The sequence below is a fragment of the Dendrobium catenatum genome, unplaced genomic scaffold, assembly GCF_001605985.2.
Source record: "Dendrobium catenatum unplaced genomic scaffold, ASM160598v2 fragScaff_scaffold_1520, whole genome shotgun sequence".
NCBI classification, from domain to species: domain Eukaryota; kingdom Viridiplantae; phylum Streptophyta; class Magnoliopsida; order Asparagales; family Orchidaceae; genus Dendrobium; species Dendrobium catenatum.
In genome coordinates, this window is record NW_021319982.1 from 1 (window position 1) to 20,975 (window position 20,975).

The 20,975-nt window shown below is 38.3% G+C and overlaps 1 protein-coding gene and 1 long non-coding RNA gene across 2 annotated transcripts; both read right to left on the reverse strand.

The window, feature by feature from the left end:
* Window positions 1-5,267: 5,267 nt before the first annotated feature.
* Window positions 5,268-6,308, reverse strand: LOC110109230. Its single transcript, XR_003702920.1, has 2 exons — window positions 6,117-6,308; window positions 5,268-5,545 (listed from the first exon to the last, which is right to left on the reverse strand). It is a non-coding gene; the product is annotated as an uncharacterized LOC110109230 (long non-coding RNA).
* Window positions 6,309-9,373: 3,065 nt separating this feature from the next.
* On the reverse strand, window positions 9,374-10,696 carry LOC110109199 (uncharacterized mitochondrial protein AtMg00810-like). The gene has a single exon (XM_020840147.2). The coding sequence runs from the start codon at window positions 10,694-10,696 to the stop codon at window positions 9,374-9,376; it is 1,323 nt and encodes a 440-aa protein (XP_020695806.2).
* Between the last annotated feature and the right edge of the window lie 10,279 nt (window positions 10,697-20,975).

The following is a 20,975-nucleotide window of genomic DNA, read 5'->3' on the forward strand; positions in this document are numbered from 1 at the left end:
CCATAAAAAGACATGATGAAAAGAAGCCAATAAAAAATTAGTCACATATATTGTTCTTTATTCTGCATCCTCTTTTTTGGTTAGTTCAAAGTAGCTGATGAATGTTAGTAGAGAACAACAAATATGGTGATGGACTATAATGGGAAACTTCAATTTATCATCAATGTTAGAAAATGATTAAAACTTTTTTTAGATAGATGTTACCCGGTTGCTGACGGTGTACGTGCAGTCACGCATTCCACTTGGAGTGCATCGATTCATAGCTTATTTTGCATAGGTCGCGTCATGTCACCCAATGCACAGTGTATTGGGTGATTGTAGTGGCTCTTCGTGCCAGAACAAAGGTGAATGTAGTGGCTGCGAAGATAAAAAATTTAAAAAACTAAATTTTATACAAGCAAAAATCAAACCAAACCAAACCTAAGTTTTTATTGAGAAGCACTCAGCTTATAAATTTTTATCTTCGCATCCACTACACTGACCTTCGTCTTGATCTTCCACCATAAGAACCTCCAACATTGCCCTTGCATTAGTCTCGTCCTACGCTGCCTCCAAATTCGAGCAGCATGAGACACATTCTGTTAAAAAAAAGCCACAGATTGATATAATCTGAGTGGAATGCATGCCCACACACTATTAACAGCCAAACAATATCATTGCCGGCATAATTGACCAGGCACACGGCTAACTCGATTACGCATCTCCCCTCCAACAACGGTATCGCCTTGCGTTGGCGAAGCATCAGAAATAAAGAAATTATAGCCGAATCTAATCCAACCTAAGTGCTCCTTGGCTGCATCTTGAATATTATCAGCATGAGTCTTTAAGAGAGTCTTTTAATAAACTATTAAAGAACCAAATATCAACAAGATATTGTTTGGGAATTATTAACAACAAGATCTTTTTAGCGGAGAAGATTCTTGAAAACTTTGTTGGAGATTAAAATTATTTCTATACCTTATTGAAAATTCTTCTTGGACTAGTCATCGTAATTCATCTCGTATGACATTGCGAGGAGTATCTAGAGCGGGTTGAAGAGTTTGCATGTGATGGGCTCTAGGTGGAGGATGTGTTGAACTTGCAGCATTATTTATCTCTGAATTATATTATGGAGAAGGAGCATTAACTTGATAATGAGCATTTTGGAATTGTCTACCTATATTATCTTGATGAGGATGTGGAAGAAGAGCTTCATCATTATGATACGACGTCCATTGTTAGCTTGCCTCCTCCAAAATTTATAAGATTTGTGCCTATTGTTCCTCCAATCTATGGATTTAAGTTTCCAGGGAACAAGGCCATTCTCTTGAGTTATTACGACGTCCATGATTGCCATATGTGAATCTAGTTTGATACGTGTTAGAGCGAGAGAATCTAATTTTGGTATTACTTTGATAAACCATTGAAAAAGAAGTATTGGAGGAACAATTTCTCACAGATGGCGCTAAACTATTGCGAGTGAGAATATATGCGGCAGTAGAGTAAGAGAATAAAACGTCTTAGTGATGTATGTATATCCGGCATACCAACAGATAGTTGAGAGAGGTACAACACCAGAAGTTTTTTACCTGGAAAACCTGAAAAAGGGAAAACCATGGGGAATGACCTAGATGAGAAAATTTTACTAAGTTTGGATGAATTACAAAACTTGATTTGCTCCTTTAGTTGGAGATAGTGGAATTATAATAGATTGAAGAGTCGAACAGAAGTCTGGTAATGATCAACAAACAAAAGTTTGGCAGTGATCGATGAATGAACAGAGATCCGACAGTAGTGGGAAAGAACTTTGGTGATGGTTGATGAAAGGGCAGAAGTTCGGTGGCGGTTGGAAAGAACTTCGACGGTGGTCGACGAATGGGTTGAAGTCCGACGGTAGTCGACAAATAGGTGAAAGTCCGACGGTAGTTGACGAATAGGTGAAAGTCCTACGATGGTCGAGAAGAACTTCGGCGGCAGTCGATGAATGGGCGGAATTCTAGCGGTGGTCGACGAACAGGTGAAAGTCCGACAATGGTCGAGAAGAACTCTAACGGTTGTCAGAAAGAACTTTGATGATGGTCAACAAAAGGGCAGAAGTCCGATGGTGGTTGACGAACAGATGGAAGTATGACGGTGGTCAACAAACGGGCGGAAGTCGGTGGTGGTTGACAAATAGGTGGAAGTCTGGTGTTGGTTGGGAAGAACTTAGGCGGCTAATTCTTCCCTTATCCTCCATTCTTTTTCCTCTTCTTTCTCTCTCTGTCATGAGAAAAATGGAGGCTATTTATAATTCTTTAAGAGTGACTTGGCTTGTAAATATGAGGAGGATCAAGGTCAAGATGAGAGTGGTTTGAATGGATGTTTGATATTGATCCCCTTGATTATAGACCATTAATATGTCATTTAAATGTCTTAATGATATCGGAATTTGACAATCTTGGGCTCGTTGGATTTGTCTCGTCGAGCCGCTCGATTTGATTATAAGCATGTGATGTTTGAAATTCATTTGGTAATCCAACTTATGCTTTGAATATTCTAAATATGTTTTGGACCCTTGATTTTGGCTCATTCGAGCATGAATATGATTGATTTTGATGTCGTTGGGTTTGTCTTTTAAGAATTTCAGTTCGATTATTAGTTTGCTGAAATCGGTGTTTGGATAGTCCCAGATTTAATTTCAGAAGCTTTCAATTTAATTTTGCCTCGAGATTCATGCCCCATCAATATAAATTTTTTATGATATATCAATCTTCTAGCAATGTAAAGATGAAGACAGGAAAAACATATACACATGAAAAAATAGAGAGAGCAAAAAGTTAGTTTTCTGCTGTAGATAGTTCTTATGCTTTATTGCTTAAAAGTTTTGCTAAGTTTTCAATCAGGAGAAATGTAAAGATAAAATAGAATGGTATTAGAACTTCACTGGCAATATGAAAACCTGAAAAGAAAAATGCGAGGAGGTCAATCAATTTTACAGAAGAAGCTGCGGACGGAAGAATTGTGGCCTCCATGAGAAAATGGACATCCCCTAATTATCCAAGTGGCTATAAAACTGATAATCAAGATGAAAAAGGAAAGAGAATTCATGCTAACATCCTGAGCGTTGTGCTGTATGATGGAGCTTTGAGTGCTTCAAATTTCTTGGTTGCCTATGATTTTCATCCAATAGTTTCTCTTTAGAAGTATCATATGCTAATAAACCTTTTTTTGTTTGTTTATTGTAGGTCAAATTGAATTTCTAGAAGTAATTTAAGGGACATGGGATGCTTTATATCTACCCCGAAAGATGCAGTTGGTTAAAGAAGAATACTTGGAAAACTTGGGGAGGTGGCTGTGGTTGCAAATGGAAAAATTATTGCATGTGGAGTCCGAATATTGTCATCTTGTGTACAAGAGGAAATAAATTCACATGTCATCATGTGATTGGAGTATGGATGAAAAGCTACGTCCAAACTCCGCATTTAATAATATCTTATGTATATGTGTCTGGATTCTGCATAAGAAGCACCAATTGAGAGACAACACCATTGCTGAAGGCAGCTATGCACCATGGTATGCTGTCATCTACAATGAATTTACTGTTTCAATTTGAAGAAGTGAAGAAGTTAATGAGAAATTTGTATTGTTGAAGGAGGTTCTACAATAGCAGATCTTTTGCAGGCCATTGAAGATTACCTACCAGTCCTACTGGGTTTGACTAAGGATGATAGTTTTGATGATATAATGATGAACATACATGAAAATTCTGTTATTCTTGCAGTTATAATACTGTTCGTTTTGTTTCCAGCTCCTCAAATGATAAATAAATTACAGGAAGTGAGATCAAATATAAGGTGTAGTTTGTATGGATGGATTAATCAAGAGGGTGATGCAGAGGTGGAACAACCTATCTTTTACTGATATTGATTTGCACTTGTACAGGAAGCAACCATGTCAAATGTCACCAATCTTTTACTTCTTCCTAAAACTTCTGTTGATATTTCTCACTGAAGGACTCCTGAAGGTGTGCTAAATATATTTACAGTTACATATGTTATGATGATAAATTGTTTCAAAAAGTTAAACAATATTTTACAACTACGCATTTAGCCTCCTATTGAAGATTACCTCTTGAAGGATGACTTTGCCATCCTTGTATTAGCAACTTATAATTTTAGGTTCAAACATAGTTTGTGATCAGTTCTATAAGAAAGACAAAACATCTCTATTTGGCTTCTAATGATTTGTTTTGGTCAAACAAACAAAGCACAAAAAATAATTATGTCAAAGAGGTGTTAACTAAAGAGATTAAAAGTTAAATATAATTAGTAATGAGAATAGTGCTGGTATCATGTATTAGCTAAAAAGTTGGAAGTGGCTGTTTAAGAACAAGGGAACGTGTGGGTATAATGGAATGCTAACTGGCATAGGGAGAATGATGGCAATGGCAATGGTAGACAGCCATTAGAGCTCGTTGAGCAAGCCATGGAGACCTCCTACAAGGATAATTAGGTTGGCATCGCAAGATTGACAGCATGCAAGGAATTATGAAATCAATGCCTGTCAAAAAAGACAAAGATTAAATGAAGATTCCAACCTAAGTTAACAAAGAACACCGTATACTATGCAAGGTAAAATTTTTTTGAAGTAAACTAATTGATTTGTAGCTCACTTACGAACACAATTATTTTTGTCCAGGCTCCAGGCTCCAGGCTCCAGGCTCCAGGCTCCAGCTCCAGCTCCAGCTCCAGGCTATTTTTTTCTCTCCACACTCCTCATTTCTCAAAAATCCCCGCACCCCTACCCGAAACCAATATAGAATGCATTCCTTTAAGGTGAAAGAGGATTAATGCAGGTGAAAGAGGAATGCCAAGGAAAGATTCCCCCAGCCCGCATTTAGAATGCAAGGGAAAGAGGAGTGCGGAGGAAGATTTGATATATAACTCCTTCACCTTGCACTCGGCCTTGCAATCAACCTTGCAATCCATCAGACTAGGTCAATGGTGGCGACGGCTCCTCCTTTTTTTTCTCCATCTTCCTCGCCATAATCCTTTTCCTTATTTTACAATTATTTTCGTCCATCCACAGAGGCGGCGACGACGACGATGGCGGCGACGGCGACGACATGATGCAGCCAAGGAACAATGAGGCTGGATTAGATCCGGCTGTCATTTCTTCCTTTCCGATGCTTCGCCATCGATGCAGTTGGTGGAGGGGAGACACGTAACAGAGTGCGCCATTGCTTCCACCCGGATTGTATCAATCCGTGGCTTTTTTTAAAACAGAGAGTGTCTCATATGCGGCATTTATTTTTTAACAAACGAAACTAAGCATTTATTTATTGAGAAGCACCCAGCTTACAAATTTTTATCTTTGCAGCCACTACATTCATCTTTGTTTTGGCACGGAGAGCCACTAAAATCACCTTCGTCCTGGTCTTGATACGCGTCTCCCCTCCACCAACTGCGTCGCCTTATGACGGCGAAGCATCGGAAATGAAGAAATGATAGCCGGATCTAATCCAGCCTCATTGTTCCTTGGCTGCATCACGTCGTCGCCCTCGCCGCCATCGTCGTTGTCGCCGCCTCTGTGGATGGGGGAAACTAATAGTAAAATAAGGAAAATTGATTATGGCGAGGAAGATGGAGAAAAAACAAGGAAGAGACGTCGGCAGCATTGACCTTGTCTGATGTATTGCAAGGTCGAGTGCAAGGCCGAGATTCTTTTCCCCTGCATTCTAAATGAGTTTGTAATAGGAATTTCAGGAGGACTTCGTAGGAATTTCATGTTAGAAATTAGGACAAATTTCATGTTATACTTCCAATTTTATTTACTAAAATTTACTTCTTTTTCTCTCCATCTTCAAAGTTCTTGATCCATTTATTTTAAATTTTCTGCTATTTTCTTCTATATAAAAAAAGTTTTAATAATTTTCTAATGGGTGTTTCGTATTGGATTTAGCTGTAGTTTTAAGTTTACATAAATCCAGCCAAACGAATTTCGCGCATATGTAAATCTAGTGAATTCGTAAATATGAGATTTATGGATTTACGACATAAATCCTGGTAAATAGGTGTAAATCATAATCCTATTCTCTCTCAGATTTAATGAGATTTACGGGAATTGGCCGGAGAAGGGCGCGAAAGGCAGAAAGTTACCTTCAAAGCCAACGAGCTCCCGTTGTTGCATCCGATCAAAAATGTCCTAACTTCTGATCCGACAGGAAGGGAAAGTCATCGAAGGAGTGAAGTTGAACAACCACGAAGGAGCCGTAGTATTGACGCGTGCAATCTATACACCTACGAAGCACCGAAGCCGAACAACGACGAAAAGAGAAGATGAAAGGCAAACCTTACGGGCCTCTTAAGTTATCACTGCTAAATTAATATAATTTAAAATAATAGTATAATTAGTGCATAAAATAATTATCTAATTTAACTTAATTGAATAATTAATGATATACAAGTAATTAAAAATAATATAATTAGTTTAATTAATATAACTTAAAATATATAATTAATAGTTTAAATAATAATTAATGAGTAATTTTAATTTAATAATCTCAATAATCATACAATTTAAATATATAACTATCATAAATCCTGAAATATATTATCAAATATCTTAAAATATATTATTGCCGTTCATTTTCTCTTGTTCCAGCTGCGTATTATATATTGGCTTCATCAAAGGCATCTTTTAAATTATCACGCCATGATGGTGTCAGTGTTGCGTGATGGGAAGCAATCACCTGACTCCAGCATAGCGTGATAGATTTTATTCGGCTACAAACGGTGTCCAGTCGTGCATCGATTCATGGCTTATTTTGCATAGGTCATGCCATGTAATCAAATGCATAGTTTATTGGGTGATGTGACATATCTGGATGCGTCTGAATTCCGTACACAACAATCTCAATTGACTTGAAGGAAATCAAAGACTCTGCTGTCGATTTCTTCACTAATGTTTACTATCTCAAGATCATGAAAGATTAAAATACGTGCATGAGAAGGTAAATCCTCATGATTTCTTCAATTAAAACTAAGAATTTTTGTGTCGTATGATCACTAGAAGGAGAATGAGAGGATGGAAGAAGAAAATGTTCGAATGCCACGTTAGAAATAATAAGAAAACTATGATTTTTTTTTTATTTATAAAGCTAACACAAACAAGCATATTTATGAAGGGCCGAAAAAAAGAGCCATCAAGAATAATATCCTCAATAAGAGAGCATATATTTTGATAATAAATTTGATAAGTTTTTATCATAAATTTAAATGATAGGTTTAAATTCAAATTCAAAACTCACCATAATTGATTTAATTTATGTTGCTTTATTTCCCTTCATTTTTATCTGAACCTTCTTTCTTTTTTGGTTTATTGTACACCATATCTCGATTTGTTATCTTTTTCGGGATATATTTTGATAATAAATTTGATAAATTCTTATCATAAATTTAAATGGTAGGTTTAAATTCAAATTCAAAACTCACCATAATTGATTTAATTTATGTTGCTTTATTTCCCTTCATTTTTATCTGAACCTTCTTTCTTTTTTGGTTTATTGTACACCATATCTCGATTTGTTATCTTTTTCGGGAAGTTTTAGTTGTTTATAAAGAGATTTTAAAATTGTTGCGGAGAAAATAAAATTTTTGAAAGGTTCTGTAGAAAGTAGATTTCAGGTAAAAAAAAAATTCTAAAAGCAGTGGCCAAATAAATTTTTTGTTTAAGGGAAAATTCTATAAGATGGTGGCTAGACCTGCAATTTTTTATGGCATAGATCCATTAAAAAGAAACATAACATTAAGTTAAGTGTTGCAGAGATGAGGATGCTTAGGATAAATGAGTGGCTATGGCTTTACTCTTAGAGACATGATACAAAGCGAGCATATACGTGGAAAGGTTGGAGTAGCTCCAGTGGCAAATAAGATTAGAGATAAGTTACTTCCTCGTAGAGTGACAAAAATAATTGTGCTCGTAAGTGAGCTACAAATCATTTAGTTTACTTCAAAAAAATTTTGCCTTACATTGTGTACGTTGGTTCTTTGTTAACAACAGTGATTTTTGCCGCTGTGTCCTCATCACTTCTTAGTGATGACTTAAAAAATATTATATTTTAAGTTAACATATTTTGCATGAAAAATGCTTCACATTATCAATTTGTGCAAAAAAAAATCTACAAAGAGGCAAAAATCACTGCTGTTTGAATTTTTCTTACATTTTGGTGCTTTGCAGTTTTTGCTTGCACTTATAATTTTTGATGTGTATTGTTTTACACATTTTTTGGCCCCTCCCCCTTCTTATTGTTTTGTTTCTCCTCATAATAGTTTTTTGTTTCCACTTCTACTATTGTAACTATTTTCTATATTGGAATGAATGGGCCTGGCCCTTAATTTGTCCCAAAAAAAAAAAAAAAAAAAAAATTGAATATGAATGAGAGAATCATACTTCAAAAATAATATTTATGTTCATTAATGTTTTATTATATATTTATATGTACAAAAATAATTTTAATAGTATTTAAATAATAATTTGAGTAATATTTAAATATTAATTTTAAATAATGATTTAATTAAGATTTAGACAATCATTAAAATAATACTTGTATGACTATTTAACTATTATTTAAATATCATGAGATTTGTTCAACAAGCTCGACATAACTCAAATGACACCCGATACATGCATGAATAGGCTCATTTGAAGGTCTCGACGATCTGGGCGCGCTTGCGCGATTCGTTTTGCAAGAGAAGGTCCTGCTCAAAATATATTAAGCACAAAACAAAGAGCACACAGAGGGTTCAAATGCACATAATACTCATTAAATCAACGTCAACCCAATCAAATAACAAAGTAATTTATTTGATTGATTGATCTTTGTTTTCTGCAAGTTGGGATTTGAGGATCTCACAATTGCTGTCCCCTTTGTTTGCAAGTCATGGTATAAGGCCTCCATTGATCCTGACTGCTGGAGAACTCTTAACTTTAAGGAGTTGGATTTCTTCACAAAGAGCAAAATCATAGCAAGGTTCAAACAATTGTATCAGTTGCAGAGCTTCTCTTTCTCATCTTTATTGAAGCTTTGCATCGCAAAAAGCCATGGATCTGTCATCGAGCTTCGAATTCCATCCTTGCTTGGTGCTTCGTTGCAGCAAGATTTGGTCTTAATTTCCATCAAGTATAAAATGATGGAATTCCTGCAGAAGCATGGTTAGAAGAAGATGAACAGTAAATTGAGAAGAAATGCACACATTCCTATTGAGGAGCTCGCGGTATATAAAACCGGAGCGGAGCATAGATGGCTACAAGGATAAAGACCGTTAACGATCAGAGTAGTGGCACAGAGAGTAGTGCTTGTGTAGCCCATGTGACCTGTAGCTTTGATAATTACATCTGTATATCCCCCCTCAAACTAACAATCTAAGGCACTGATGGTTAGTTTGTTCCTTAAAGTGATGAAGCGAGTTGTGAAGAGCGGCTTCGTCAGAATGTCGGCGATTTGATCTTCTGAGTTGAGATGAGTTGCGGTGATGGTCTGCTTTTGAATGTGATCACTGATGAAGTGGTGATCAATTTCAATGTGTTTGGTCCGTGCATGAAACACGGGGTTGTGAGCAAGGGACAGGGCGGAGGCATTGTCACAAAAGATGGTGGTCGGTTCGTCAAGAGGTATTTGGAAGTCCAGAAGTAGCCGGCGCAACCATATAACATCCGAGAGAGCGGCGGCGAGAGCCCTGTATTCGGCTTCGGTGGAGGATTTTGCAACCGTAGTTTGCTTCTTCACACTCCACGAGAGAATGTTGTTGCCGATAAAAGTACAGAATCCAGTGATGGATTTCCGGTCGGTGGCGTCCGAAGTCCAGTCGGCGTCACAGTATGTAGTGAGTTCCATGGAGCCTCTGGTGATGGGTAGACCAAAGTGCTGAGTGCCATTGACGTAGCGGAGAAGCCGTTTGAGCCGCATGTAATCATGAATGGTCGGATTATGCATACTTTGACAGATCGTATTGACAGCAAAGGATAAATCGGGTATGGTTATTGTGAGGTAGTGTAAGGAACCTGCGAGTTGCCTGAACTGTGTTGGATTGTCATATGGTTTGAGAAGAGGTGCAGTTCTGGTACCGGAGGGGGAGATATGTGTGCTTGCTGGTTTGCTGTCTTGGAGTCCGGCTGCGATGAGTATATCACGAGCATAATGTGATTGATGAAGGAAGGCCCCTGTAGCAGTATATGCGATTTGAATGCCGAGAAATAGGCTTGGTTGACCGAGCTGCTTTAGATCGAAATTGGTTTGGAGTTGTTGTAGAAGAGATTTGATGATTGAGGAGTCGTTGCCCGTGAGGAGAAGGTCATCAACATAGATGAGTAAGTAGAGTTGAGTGATGGTTCGGTTGTAGACAAGTAGTGAGGGATCTGCCCGACTGAATTGAAAACCGAAATGAAGAAGGAATTCTGTGAGCTTGCGAAACCACTGCCGGGGAGCCTGTTTTAGGCCATAGAGTGCCTTGTGTAGACGGCAGACATGGTTGGGATGGTCCCGGTCGACAAATCCTTGGGGTTGTTTCATATATACTGCTTCATTGAGGTCGCCGTGGAGAAAGGCGTTGGCTACGTCAAATTGTAGCAGGGGCCAGTGATGATGAATGGCAATGATGAGGAGGAGACGGATTGTAGGCATTTTGGCAACAGGGCTGAAGGTTTCTTTGTAGTTCACTCCGTATTGCTCTGATACCATGATGGGATTCCTGCATAAGCATGGTTAGAAGAGGATGAACAGTAAATTGAGAAGAAATGCACGCCTTCCTATTGAGGAGCTCGCGGTATATAAAACCGGAGCGGAGCATAGATGGCTACAAGGATAAAGACCGTTAACGGTCAGAGTAGTGGAGCAGAGAGTAGTGCTTGTGTAGCCCATGTGACCTGTAGCTTTGATAATTACATATGTATATAAAATACCTCTAGTTTGAATCTTTTTCCTATATGCTGTTTTGATTGAAAAAAAGCATTCAGGGGCAGATGAGCGTTAAAAAGAGCCCCTAAACTATTTAAACTTTTAAATTGATTGGTGCATACCAACGTATATTACCTATCCGAACAGTAGTTTGCACACCATTTAAATGTGACCAAGTGTTCTAAACACAGAGATGCAATTGTTCATTACAATGAAGTTAGGGGAAGAATATTATGCGCAAGTTTGTTCTTAGAATACTACTTTTTTAGGAGTTGCAATACAATTTTATGGAGTTGCAAGATACCTTTCTGTGTCAAGCACAGCAAAAATCAAGTCAAAAGAGAAGTGTTTTGATAACAAGTTTAAATACAGATAGAAGCTTCCAAAAAAATTTCTATATTGTTTAGAGATTTTCAAGTTTTTAATTGCAATTGTTGCAGGAAAAATTTGTATGGTTGCTTTGAATTGGGTTGTAACCATTGCAAGAAATTGTTTAAATTTTGAGTAGGTTTCATTTTTAGTGTGCATTAAGTAGATCCAGCAATAGCGTGTGGAGTCGTTAATAAACACAGAGTAGTAACGATAACCAGTTAAGGAAGAGACAGGAGAAGGACCCCAAACATCTGAGTGTATTAAACTAAATGGAGTAGATACATGATTTGCTTGTTTTGGAAAGGAAAGACGGTGGCTCTTGGCCACATTACATGAAGTGCAAACAAAAGAAAGAGAACATTTCTTTAATTCCGGTAGAAGTGTAGATAGAGCGGCCATTGCGCGGGGATGAGCATGACCAAGGCGAGCGTGCCATATCGAAGCTGAATTTGGTGTGGAGAGCTTTGAGTGGATAGATTCCGTCTTGACTAAGGCCACGGTGAAGAATTGTGTTGTCCCGTAGGTCCTTGATGACAAATCCACCATGATCAAATGATACGGAACATTGATTGTCAGTGACGAGCTTGGATATAGATAGCAAATTGTGTGATATTGAAGGAACGTGAAGGAGGCGAGTGAGTTTTAACTTACGATTGGTTTCTGGGAGAGGAAGGATACCCGAGCCACTATGATGGATGGGAAGTGATGATCCACTCACTGTAGAGACTGAATCTGAGCCCTGATAGGATGTTGGCTGCGGTATGTGTAGCACGTCGGGTGTGAGATGAGCAGAGGCCCCTGAGTCCAGTATCCACTCATTGTTGGTGGTGTTCTGAGATGGGGTGAGGTAAGCTCTTGTATTAGAGACCGGAGGTGAGCTGTATTTGGAGTTGTATCGGTGCCAGCACGATAAAGCCGAATGCCCAGATTTTCCACAGATCTGGCATGTTGGTCTCGGTAAGCCGCGATTAGTTTGCTGCTGAGTTTGTTCTTTAGGATATGATGCCCTGTTCATAGTTCCAGTGGAACTAGAGGAAGTTCCGCGGCCCCTGGTGCTGCGAGGTGTTGAAGGTTTTTCTCGTCCCCTGGACGAGTATAGAGCTTGGACATCACCGGTTGAAGTCGTGTCTTGCTGGAGTTCGGACTGAAGGTTAACTTCCTCACTGCATAGCAGAGAGTATAAGGATTCAAGAGATATCGTGTGAGGTGAGATTCGGATCGCTGCCTTGAATGGGTTATAGGAGGATGGTAAGCCTTTCAGGGTATATAAAATGACATCCTCGGTTTCGATATGCGATCCGGCCGCAGCAATGTTGTCCACCAGAGATTTGATTTGAGCAAGATATTGAGGAATGGTTTGATCACGCATCTGAACATTGTGTAGCTCGTTCTTTAACTGGAGAACGCGCGAGCGATTGGAAGGTTGCAGTCGGAGTTCCAGTGTATTCCAGATGTCGTGAGAGTTTTTAAGGTGCAGAATGTAGGGCCAGACCGAGGGAGATATTGTGGAGAATAGAGCTGATACAAGGTTCTGATCTATTAATTTCCACAGTTTCTGGTCGGAGGGTGGGACGGAGCTCGGTGGTTGCTCGGTGAGGTAACTTTCAAACCCATTGGCTGAGAAGGCTTGATGAATTTGTAACCTCCATATGGCATAGTTCTCCACTGTGAGTTGAGTGTGCATCAGCAGTTTAAGATTGGACATGAGGAATTTGAGGGGTGCAGGCACCGTGAAGTCGGCCATCGTGGCTGATAGAGATGCGGTGCTTGGATGAGAGGATGATTGAGTTTGAGACGAACTTCCCTGATCCGCCATTGAGAAAGATGAGAAGTGCGGTGAAGCTTAGTAAGCTCTGATACCATGATGGAATTCCTGCAGAAGCATGGTTAGAAGAAGATGAACAGTAAATTGAGAAGAAATGCACACATTCCTATTGAGGAGCTCGCGGTATATAAAACCGGAGCGGAGCATAGATGGCTACAAGGATAAAGACCGTTAACGGTCAGAGTAGTGGCGCAGAGAGTAGTGCTTGTGTAGCCCATGTGACCTGTAGCTTTGATAATTACATATGTATATAAAATACCTCTAGTTTGAATCTTTTTCCTATATGCTGTTTTGATTGAAAAAAAGCATTCAGGGGCAGATGAGCGTTAAAAAGAGCCCCTAAACTATTTAAACTTTTAAATTGATTGGTGCATACCAACGTATATTACCTATCCGAACAGTAGTTTGCACACCATTTAAATGTGACCAAGTGTTCTAAACACAGAGATGCAATTGTTCATTACAATGAAGTTAGGGGAAGAATATTATGCGCAAGTTTGTTCTTAGAATACTACTTTTTTAGGAGTTGCAATACAATTTTATGGAGTTGCAAGATACCTTTCTGTGTCAAGCACAGCAAAAATCAAGTCAAAAGAGAAGTGTTTTGATAACAAGTTTAAATACAGATAGAAGCTTCCAAAAAAATTTCTATATTGTTTAGAGATTTTCAAGTTTTTAATTGCAATTGTTGCAGGAACTTTTATTTGGTCCGGTCGGTCACCACTGAGATCGCGCCACGTAGCAGGCACAAAATTGCGGACCCGATCCGGCGAATAGTGGGTATGTCGCTCGTGCATATTTTAAATCCATGACAACCCGGTATTGCTCGGTATTGCTAGGTATTGATCGATTTTGCTCGACAATGACGAGAAATACCATTATGTGAAGACAAATACCGAGCAATACCGAAAAATACCGAGCAATGCCGAGCAATACTCGGTATTGCTCGGTATTGGTCTTCACAGAGCGGTATTTCTCGTTATTGCCAAGCAATACCTAGCAAATACCGAGTAATACCTAGCAATACGCGAAGATAGTAATCCCGGGTTCCGGTCTGGGTCAAGTCGTCGGGCCGCGCGGTAAAGAATGAGTGCACGTGACGACATGTTATTGGCGGCCGAATGTAGAGCTACGTCAGGTCAGAGGATGTAATAATTGTTGTTGCAGAGAGCATTACTGGCATGAAATTCTTATAATTGCCTATCCCATATGTCCAGGCTCCAGGCTATTATTTATGTGTAATGCAAGGCATGAAATCATATGAAGTCCTCCTATAATTCCTACTACAACCTCTCTCTGAACAACTCATTTCTTAAAAATACCCGTACCCCTACCCTAACCCCATTTAGAATGCAGGTGAAAGAGGAAGCCAAGGGAAGATTCCCCCCTGCCCGTATCGAAGAAGATTTATTAATCTTCGACCTTACACTCGGCCTTATACTAGTCGTTGCAATCCCCCAGTATCCTCAATGCCGGCGGCATTTCGATCTCCTCCTTTTTTCCTCCATCTTGCTCGTGATAATACTTTTCTCTATTTTACAATTATTTTCCTCCGTCCATAGAGGCGGCGATGGCGGCGACGGTGATAGCGACGATAGTGGCGACGACGACAACGACGATGGAAACGACGGCGACGTGATGCAGCCAAGGAACAATGAGGTTGGATTAGATCCGGCTATCATTTCTTTGTTTCCGTTGCTTCGCCATCATAAGGCGATGTAGTTGGTGGAGGGGAGACGTGTAAGTATGTAACAGAGTGCGCGGTGTGCCTCACGGATTATGCCGCCAATGACATTGTTCGGCTGCTAACTGTGTGCGGGCATGTATTCCACCCGGATTGTATCAATCCGTGACTTTTTTTTTAACAAAATATGTCCCGTATGCCGCTCGAATTTGGAGGAAGCGCCCGAAGAGGCTGATGAAGGGCAATGCTGGAGCTCCTTAACAAGGACCAAAAGAACAAAGGTGAGTGTCATACAGGAATGCAGTGGCTGCAAAGATAAAATGCCATACGGGACATATTTTGTTCAAAAAAAGCCACAGGTTGATACAATCCGGGTGGAATACATGGCCACACATAGTTAGCAGCCGAACAATGTCATTGTCGGCAAAATCCATGAGACACACCGCGCACTCTGTTACGCGTCTCCCCTCCACCAACTTCATCGCCTTATGATGGCGAAGCATTGGAAACAAAGAAATGATAGCCGGATCTAATCTAGCCTCATTGTTCCTTGGCTCCATCACGTCGCCGTCGCTGTCGGCGCCATCGTCACTATCGCTGTCATCGCCATCGCCGTCGCCGCCATCATCGTCGCCGCCATCGTCGCTGTCGCCGTCGCCGCCATCGCCGCCTCTATGGACGGGGGAAAATAATTATAAAATAGAGAAAAGTATTATCGCGAGGAAGATGGAGGAAAAAAAGGAGGAGAATGCCGCCGGCACTGAGGATACTGGGGGATTGCAAAGGTCGAAGATTAATAAATCTTCTTCGACATTCCTCTTCTCTCCTGCATTTCCCATGGCTTCCTCTTTTACCTAATTCTAAATGGGGTTACGGTAGGGGCGCGGGCATTTTTAAGAAATGAGTTGTGGAGTGAGGGAGAGAGAGAGAGGAATTGTAGGAGGACTTCATATGATTTCATGCCTTACATTACAGAGAAAACATAGCCTGGAGCCTGGACATATGGGATAGGCAATTATAAGAATTTCATGAGCTTGCAAATGATTTCGAAATTAGGACAAAATTCAGGTAGCCTGTTTTTTAAACTTTAAAATATCATAATTATTATTTATTAGTTTTAATAATTGTGCTCTTAAGTGAGCTACAGATCATTTACTTTATTCTCATAATCAGGAAAGATTAAAATACCTGCATGATAAGGCAAATCCTCTTGATTTCTTCAATTAAATCTAAGAATTTTTTTGTCATAATGATCACCAGAAGGAGAAGGATAGGATGGCAGAAGCAAATGTTCGAATGCCATGTTAGAAATAATAAGAAAACTACGATTTTATTTTTTTGATTTATAATGCTAACACAAACAAGCATATTTATAAAGGCACAAAAAAGAAGAAAAAAGGAGATCCATCAAGAATAATATCCTCAATAAAAGAGAATATATTTTGAAAATAAATTTGATAGGTTCCTATCATAAATTTAAATGATAGGTTTAAATTCAAATTCAAAACTCACCATAATTGATTTGGTTTATGTTGCTTTATTGCCATTCATTTTTATCTTTCCCTTCTTTCTTTTTTAGTTTATTGTACACCATATCTTCATTTGTTATCTTTTTGGGGCAACGGTAGCTTTTTATAAAAGTGATTTTAAAATTATTATAAAGAAAATAATATTTTTAAAAGCTACTGTAGAATGAAGTTTCCAAGTAAAAAACAAAATCTAAAAGCAATGGCCAAACAAAAATTTTGATTGTAGTATGAAAAATAAAACGATAAAAAAGGTTGTTCTAAGTGAAGCCTAACTGCCTTCTTTCTAGGATCAACATAGGCCAAAGTTCGTAAAAGTTAAAACAAAGAAGTTATTATAATTATAAAGGTAAATGAGAGAGATTAATTGTTAGTTAGAGAAATTTAGCATACAATAAACAAATTAAGAATGAAGGGATAAATAAAAATTAATGGAAATAAAGAAACATAAATTAAATCAATTATGGTACATTTTAAATTCGAATTTGAACATATCATTTTACTTTATGATAGGAATCTATAATATTTATTAAGGGAATATATCATCATTATTGAAGATATTTTTCTTGATTGCTCTATTTTCTCACCTTTATATATGCATGTTAGCAATTAAGATCAATAAAAGTTTTATAGTTTTCTTAAAATGTCTAATAATAGGTTTCAACCCTAAATTTAAACCTACCATTTAAATTTATGATAAGAATCTATCAAATTTATTTTCAAAATATAAGCTCTCTTATTGAGGATATTCTTCCATACTTAAAAATATTCCAATTATGATGAACAATATTAGCAAAATCATGATGCTTGATATATCATCAAAAAATTATGTTGATCGGGCACGAATCTCGAAGCAAAATCAAATTAAAAACTTCAAAAACTAAATCGGAGTTCATCTGAACTCAAATTTCAGCAAACTTAAAATCGAACTGAACGTCTCATAAATACGAACCCAATGACACCAAACTCGACTCAAGCCATGCTCAAATGGGTCAAATCGAAGTATCGAAGCATATTTGGAAAGGTCAAACCATAATATATTAATTTGGATTACCAAACAATTTCCAAATGTGACATGCTTATAGTTGAATCAAGCAGATCGACAAGACGAATCCAACAAGCCCAAGATTGTCAAGTTTTGACATCACTAAGGCATTCAAATGCCCAATAAACAATCCATAATCAATGGATTCAACATCGGTCGTCCATTCAAACCACTCCCAATTTACCTTTGATCCAAGCAAGAAGAGAAGGAAGAGTTCTTTTGCCATTAAACTCCTCAACCACCTCCTAACTACCGATCGACGTTGGAATTTTGCCCGATGCCGGACTTCTGCCAGACGCCAAACTTTTGCCCGACATCGGACTTCTGCTAGTCGTCGGACTTCCGTCCGTCTCTAGATTTTCATCAGACTTCTACCCGATGTCGGACTTTCGCCCATCACCGGATTCCCAACCTCCGTCGCCTACCAACTACTGTCCATCCGGCCTCCTTCACCAAACAACAGTCTTTCTGACCACTGGCGCCCACCGACTTCGGTCCTTCCAACCTCCGTTTCCAAATAATAATATTTATGTCCACTATTTCCCGCTGACTATGATTCTTCTGACATCTGTCGCCAGACAACAGTCTTTTATGATCACTATCTCTGAATGACTATAGTCTCTTTAACCACCATCACAATACTATAATTCGATCTCTGTCGCCCACCAACGGTGGTTCTACCGATAAAACAAACATATAAATAGTGATTCTTTTAAGTCCCATCATGTAATGCATTTTTATGATGTATATTTATTGCATCAAGCCAAAGCTTTCCAATAAGCAAGAACCTCATTTGTAATCGACTACAAATACTAGTGGATTCATTCAAACTGGGTTAGGCCCAATGATTTTTATCCTTTTTCAGTATTTTACACATAAAAATCATGTTGTTTCTTATAAATACTGCACACTCTCTTGTTTAATTATGTGCTGGATCTTCGTACAAAGCTCAGACTTTAAACTTTATATTTCTCTACTGCCATGAATATTCTAGGATGCAACAGTTTGGCACTGTCTGTAGGAACCTGGTTCCTGACTGGAGGCAATTTTCACTCCAACCTCAAAAGGTCGTTCATGTCAACATCTTGGTATCAACTATTGCTCCATCAATTTGATGGAAATTAAATGTGAACTGGGGGGAAACCTTGACTACAATCGTGGTCAAGAAGATTCATCTAACTCTTCAAATATCCAAGACGATACCTTTGGATCATAAAGCTTCTAGCAAATGCAATGATGCTTCTAATAAATTTTAAGCTTTATGTAATCCTTAGTTAGACTTCTAATCCTTAGAGAAGGTCTTAATCTTGATCTCGAAAAGGCAGCAATAGTCTAAAGATAGATCATTCTTCACCTTTGATTCATGATACATGTGGCATTTGCCTTATCCCAATCAAGGAAAAATTGATCTAAGGGAAATTTGATTTGACCTCTTCCATAAAGGTTAATGTCATCGAGCAATACTATGAAATATAAACTTATATAGATCATACATCTTTGATGAATTCTCTAGACATCTTAAGCACAGGCTAACATCATTGAATAATGCTCTAACATACAATCTCAGATAGGTCATACATCCTTGGTGGATTCTCTCAACCTTTTTTATATATGTTAACTTCATCAAGCAATGCTCTGACATATAATCTCCGATAGGTCATACATCCTTGGTGGATTCTCTCTATACGTTAATGTCATCGAGCAACACTCTAATAAATAACCTTGGATATGTCATACGTTATTCATGAATTCCCTCGACCTCTTCCACAAAGATTAATATCATTGAGTAATGCTCTGAGTGAACGACGTTCTATTTAGAAAGATTTCATAAAGTCATCACTCATATGAAGACCTTAACAGACTAAAAAGCCTCAAAATACATATGGAGCAATATGTAAAAGCATATCTCAAAGTTGCATAAATGCCTTTATTTTCTCTTGATGATAAGTTCATACAAATTCATATACCATGTCATTGGATTTGCATAGCAAAATTGTACAACAAATTCAAGTGTACATTTATTCTTGCAAGAAGATGAAACTAAAAGTATGTCATCATCATATATACAAGTTAATGTTATTAGACAACAAGCAACTTCAAAAAGATCAAATATCCTTGGTGGGTTCTATTGACTTCTTCTCTACTGAATAATGAATAATCGCCTATAATTTCTTCTTCAAAGAAAGATTATAACTTGATCATCATCAGGCTTCCACTGAATTGACATTGATAGTGTGTCACCCGACTATTAACATCACACACTGATTCGATCCCTTCAATTATTGATATTTGATGTTCGCACATGTTAGTATGGATACATATCGCCTTAGCAAAATGCAACTAGACCACCACCACCTTTGGCCCTTTGTCTGATGTCTGCCATCGGTCCTTTACTTCATATCAACCCTCATCATCTTCATGCTCAACTAACGATAACGACACACACCCTCAAGCTATCTCCTTCAGCTCTCCACCAGGTCGTCAACCGCCACCAAATTTCCTCCTAACCATCGATCGCCATCAGACTTCCACTTGATCATCAATCACCGTCGGACTTCCGCCCAATCACCGATCACCGCCATACTTTCACTTGGTCGTCGATCGTTGTTAGAGTTTTGCTCAAACATTATTAAAATTCTTTTCATATATTGAGAACCATTAGTTCTCATCCCTGATATTATTATCACTAGATCTTCTCAAATCACCCTTCCATATAATAAGCATTTGATCTTCATCTATCAAGGATAATTTATTGAGAGAGTAAGCTCTGATCGTGACTTCTTTTACATAAGAGAGGGTCACTGAAGTTTGGTTGGGAATGTCTCCTATCTCAGATAGTGGAATGTCTTTAATGTAAAAGGAAAATCAAAGGAGAAGGAAGTGTAAGGAGGAGACAATTCATTCTACACTAAAGACGAGAATTAAATTTGGGTAGGGAATGCCACCTACGAAAAATAATGGAAAGCCTCTAAAGTAAAAGGAAAAGTGGGGAATAAAAGGAAGGAAAAAGCCAAAATTCTAATTTCTACATAAGAGAGGGACATTAAATTTGATTAGAGGATGTCACCTACAAAAAATATATAGTAGAAGGCCTCAACTGTAAGAAAATTAGAGGGAGAAGGGATAAGGGAGAAGAGAGAAATGTGCAATTAATCCCCTACCCCAAATGGGGTATTTATAGGACGAAAGGGAGGAAAATTATTTGAAATTTTGTGGGAATTTTGCCTTCAAAATAGTTTAAAATTTTTAAAAAATTCTTCTAAAATTTTTGGCCCCTCACATGCAATTTTCGGAATTATTTTTTTTTTGAAAAAAAAAATCTAAAAATTATATTAAAAAAAGTTAAGAGGGGCTGCTGTAGCCTGTAGCCTGTAGCCGCTGCCCCCTCCTTAAAACAATTTAAAAAAAGCGGGTGAGGCCAGCATAATTAAAATTTTTGTAATCATATCTGAGCGCCCCTATGGGGTGCGCCTATTCAGCCGTCCGGCCGGCCTGTTCGGCCATCCATTCCTGTTCGGGCCCAAATTTTTGACCGGACAGTTCAAATCAAATATTTTTAGAGTCCTCATAAACGTTTTCAATGTTCCAGATTAAATTTTGATACTTTTAAA